Genomic DNA, 3,099 nt, shown 5'->3' with positions numbered 1-3,099 from the left:
TCAAAGTCTGCAGACTTCTGGGAAAAGAGTCAGACTAGAGGCAATCTGTGCCTCTTCCTTCAGCACCGTGAACTCTCAAAGGAAACTTTACAACATCCCTCATCCACTGAGATGGCATTTGTAGCCCTGGGGCAATGACTAGTTTATTACTACCAGTGCATTGTTTTCCTAAGCAGATATATTGATGTCCTTTTAAAATGGTCACCAAAACCAACAATATGAACTGGATCTGTAGTCAAAGATTGAGGGGGGAAGCTCCATCAAACTTCTTTCACAAAGGTTAAGTGGTGTAGGGGCTTGACTGTCTATGGTGAACTGATGGGTTGATGCATGGCCCCAGCCTTTATCATTTCTGTAAGGAATGTGAAGGACTCTTGGAGGATGGCTGTAACTCTACAGATTCTGCGCCCTTCCCTGGATCATTAGGCTACAGTTTGGACTTCAGTTCTGATCTGGGTGCAGATCACACCAGATTGAATGACTCCTTGTCCCTATGTGCTATACTGCATATGCTGAGTGACTGGGTGGAATGTTTGTTCTTCCTTTCCGCGCCAAAAGTAGACAAATATTTGTATTGGAACTTTAGACATTGCATGAGGACCGGAATTTAGAAATACAGACTTTGTAACATAATCATGAGAACAAATAAAGACCATGATTATTAATGAAAATATTGATATTTTGATTAAAAATAGTGTAAGTTAGAAAAAATTATACAAAATTATACATTATTAGAAAAATTGTTCAGTGTGATTCTTTGAAATAAATAGTGTTTACGTAGTACATGTCCTCTCTCACATTGCTAACCATGCCTTGTTTTGTTTGTTTTTTCATTCTGTTTTTTTGCAGAAAATAGATGCTCAAGCCATAGAGGAGTTTTATGGGCTCACGTCTGACATTTCAAAAAACTCAGAGTCCGGATATATCCTCTTTTATCAGTCACGGGACTAAACCATAGGAACAGAGTCTGGTCCTCCTGGGCGACTTGGGGAGGCCCACTGAGCCAGGAGATATGGTGGGGGGGCAGGAGGGGGCTGGCAGGAAGACCCGAACCGGAGGGGCAGAGGAGTGGAGCGCAGAGCAGTGCACGGCTTGAGGGAGAATCCCTGTTCTTCAGTGCGTACAGTGAAACTCACTTAATAGAATTGCTGGTTTAAAAGAATCAACTGAATATTGTAATCGAAAATATTTTCCCAACACAAAATAAGCCCATTTTATTGAAACGGCTTAAACCACTTACTGTGATCAAATTGCCTCTCAGCTTGTCTGTGTTTCGTCAGTCGTCCGTTACCCCCCAAAAGAATACCTCATTTGTTTGAATTTGGCAAATCACAAAATAGTGTGCTGACATAGTGAGGAATTTTATTCACCAATATCAACATTTCACTGTTAATACAACTAGTTTCCTCTGCGTAACCTGAAATGCTGCGGTACACTGAATGATTTTAGTTCTATGTTTTCTCATTTCTTCCAAGAAATGAACATACCTCATAATTGAATCAATCAGAGGATAAAAACTGTTTACTTGATCATTTTGTGATCAAAACAACCACAAACGTGATCACATTAAGAGACTTTCACTAGTCCCTGTTTTGAGGTTCAAGTTGAAGTCGATTCCATAAATCTTCCCTGTTTTGTAGTTCCATTCACTACATAGGTCTCCAATGTACAGTTTGGAAAGAAATGATAGTTAAATTGAGTTGCCAGTTTTATTGCCTTACAGAAAGTCAGTTACTGCTTTACTTTCTCGCTCATTTGACCCTAGCAATGTTTTCTGGGTCGAATCATGTTACTGACTGAAAGCATGTCAGTCAATAGGGGAAGCAGCTGACTAGGTATTGACATGGAAGAAGCCAGTGAAGGGGTGGGGATGATTTCACAATCTAGGTGAAATTGACCCAGGAAGTGGACGTCCTTGAAATCCAGCGTTTCTTTACCATAGTTTAGTACCAGATGTCTGTTCTAAAATGAAATTATGTTTACTGAAATATTAGCTTCTTTCAAAACTGCCCATTTAAGACCGAGATAATAAATGGATATTCACTGCAGAGAGAATGCATGGAGCGCTTTTGTTAGATACTCTCACTTTAGCCATTTGCTAGGACATTTTTATTTTAATTTTTTTTAGATGTACAAAATAATTGATTCAGCTACTTTTATCAGAGAAAAATCTGAACATTGTATCATTTTGTTAATAATTAGTTATGGTAATATGTTATTTTAAGCAGATGTTTTATATTTGGCACATTGACTTAAATGTTCAATTTTGATATGTAAGTTATAGTCTGATAATAATAATGACAAAAGGTTTATTGAATGTGCCCTAGAGTTCACATTCAGCCTCCTCTTGTATGTTTGGTTTCTGGTGATGTGTATAGAAATGTGTCATCGCTCTTTTTCTTTCCCCAGGGAGTCGCCTGCACAGCATGTGATTTATTTGCTTGACTTAAGTTATGATGTGAGATTTTCAAGGCTTTTTAGTGGGGTCACAACTTAAATTAGGTTGAGATTTCCTCATAGTTTTACATGCTGTAGAACATTATACACCATGGCTTGCTGATTCATTATTTCGTATATATGTGTGTGTGTGTGTGTGTGTGTGTGTGTATATATATACACACACACACACACACACACACACATATTAGTGCCTCTAGAAAGTCTACACCCCTTTTAAAAAATGATCACCTTTTGTTTCCTTTTAGCCTGAAATTAAAATGCATTAAATTATTATTTTTTCATTTATCTACACATCCTACCCCACAACTACCAAATGAAAAAAATATTCTAGAAATTTAATTAAAAATAAAAACTGAAATCGCTTGGTTGTGTTAAATTGTAGCGATTCACATGATATCAGGGTAAATTCAGCAGTTCCTGTAGGTTCCCCCTGGTGGGAAGTGCATTTCAAAGCAAAGATTCAACCATGAGCACCATAGTGCTTTCAAAAGAACTCTGGGAAAGGGTTGTTGAAAGGCACAGATCAGAGGATGGGTATAAAAAAATATCAAAGGCCTTAAATATCCCTTGGAGCACAGTCAAAATGATTTATTAAGAAGTGGAAGGTGTATGGCACTACCAAGACCCTGCCTAGATCAG

General features: G+C 38.0%; 1 protein-coding gene across 4 annotated transcripts in view; it reads left to right on the top strand.

Annotated features, from left to right (window-relative positions):
* Window positions 1–2,636, top strand: part of LOC121295769 (ubiquitin carboxyl-terminal hydrolase 12-like) — a 24,575-nt gene extending 21,939 nt beyond the window's left edge. For all 4 annotated transcript variants that reach the window (XM_041220794.1, XM_041220796.1, XM_041220795.1 and 1 more), the window contains one exon: window positions 850–2,636. In XM_041220794.1, the coding sequence (XP_041076728.1) occupies window positions 850–951 (102 nt within the window). In that variant the 3' untranslated portion in view covers window positions 952–2,636. The remainder of the gene's footprint in view (window positions 1–849) is intronic.
* The last annotated feature ends 463 nt before the right edge of the window (window positions 2,637–3,099 follow it).

Source organism: Polyodon spathula, chromosome 20 (assembly GCF_017654505.1).
Source record: "Polyodon spathula isolate WHYD16114869_AA chromosome 20, ASM1765450v1, whole genome shotgun sequence".
In the NCBI taxonomy this organism is placed as follows: Eukaryota; Metazoa; Chordata; class Actinopteri; order Acipenseriformes; family Polyodontidae; genus Polyodon; species Polyodon spathula.
The sequence above is the reverse complement of the archived record's forward strand: the minus strand, read 5'-3'. Positions and strand labels throughout refer to the sequence as shown.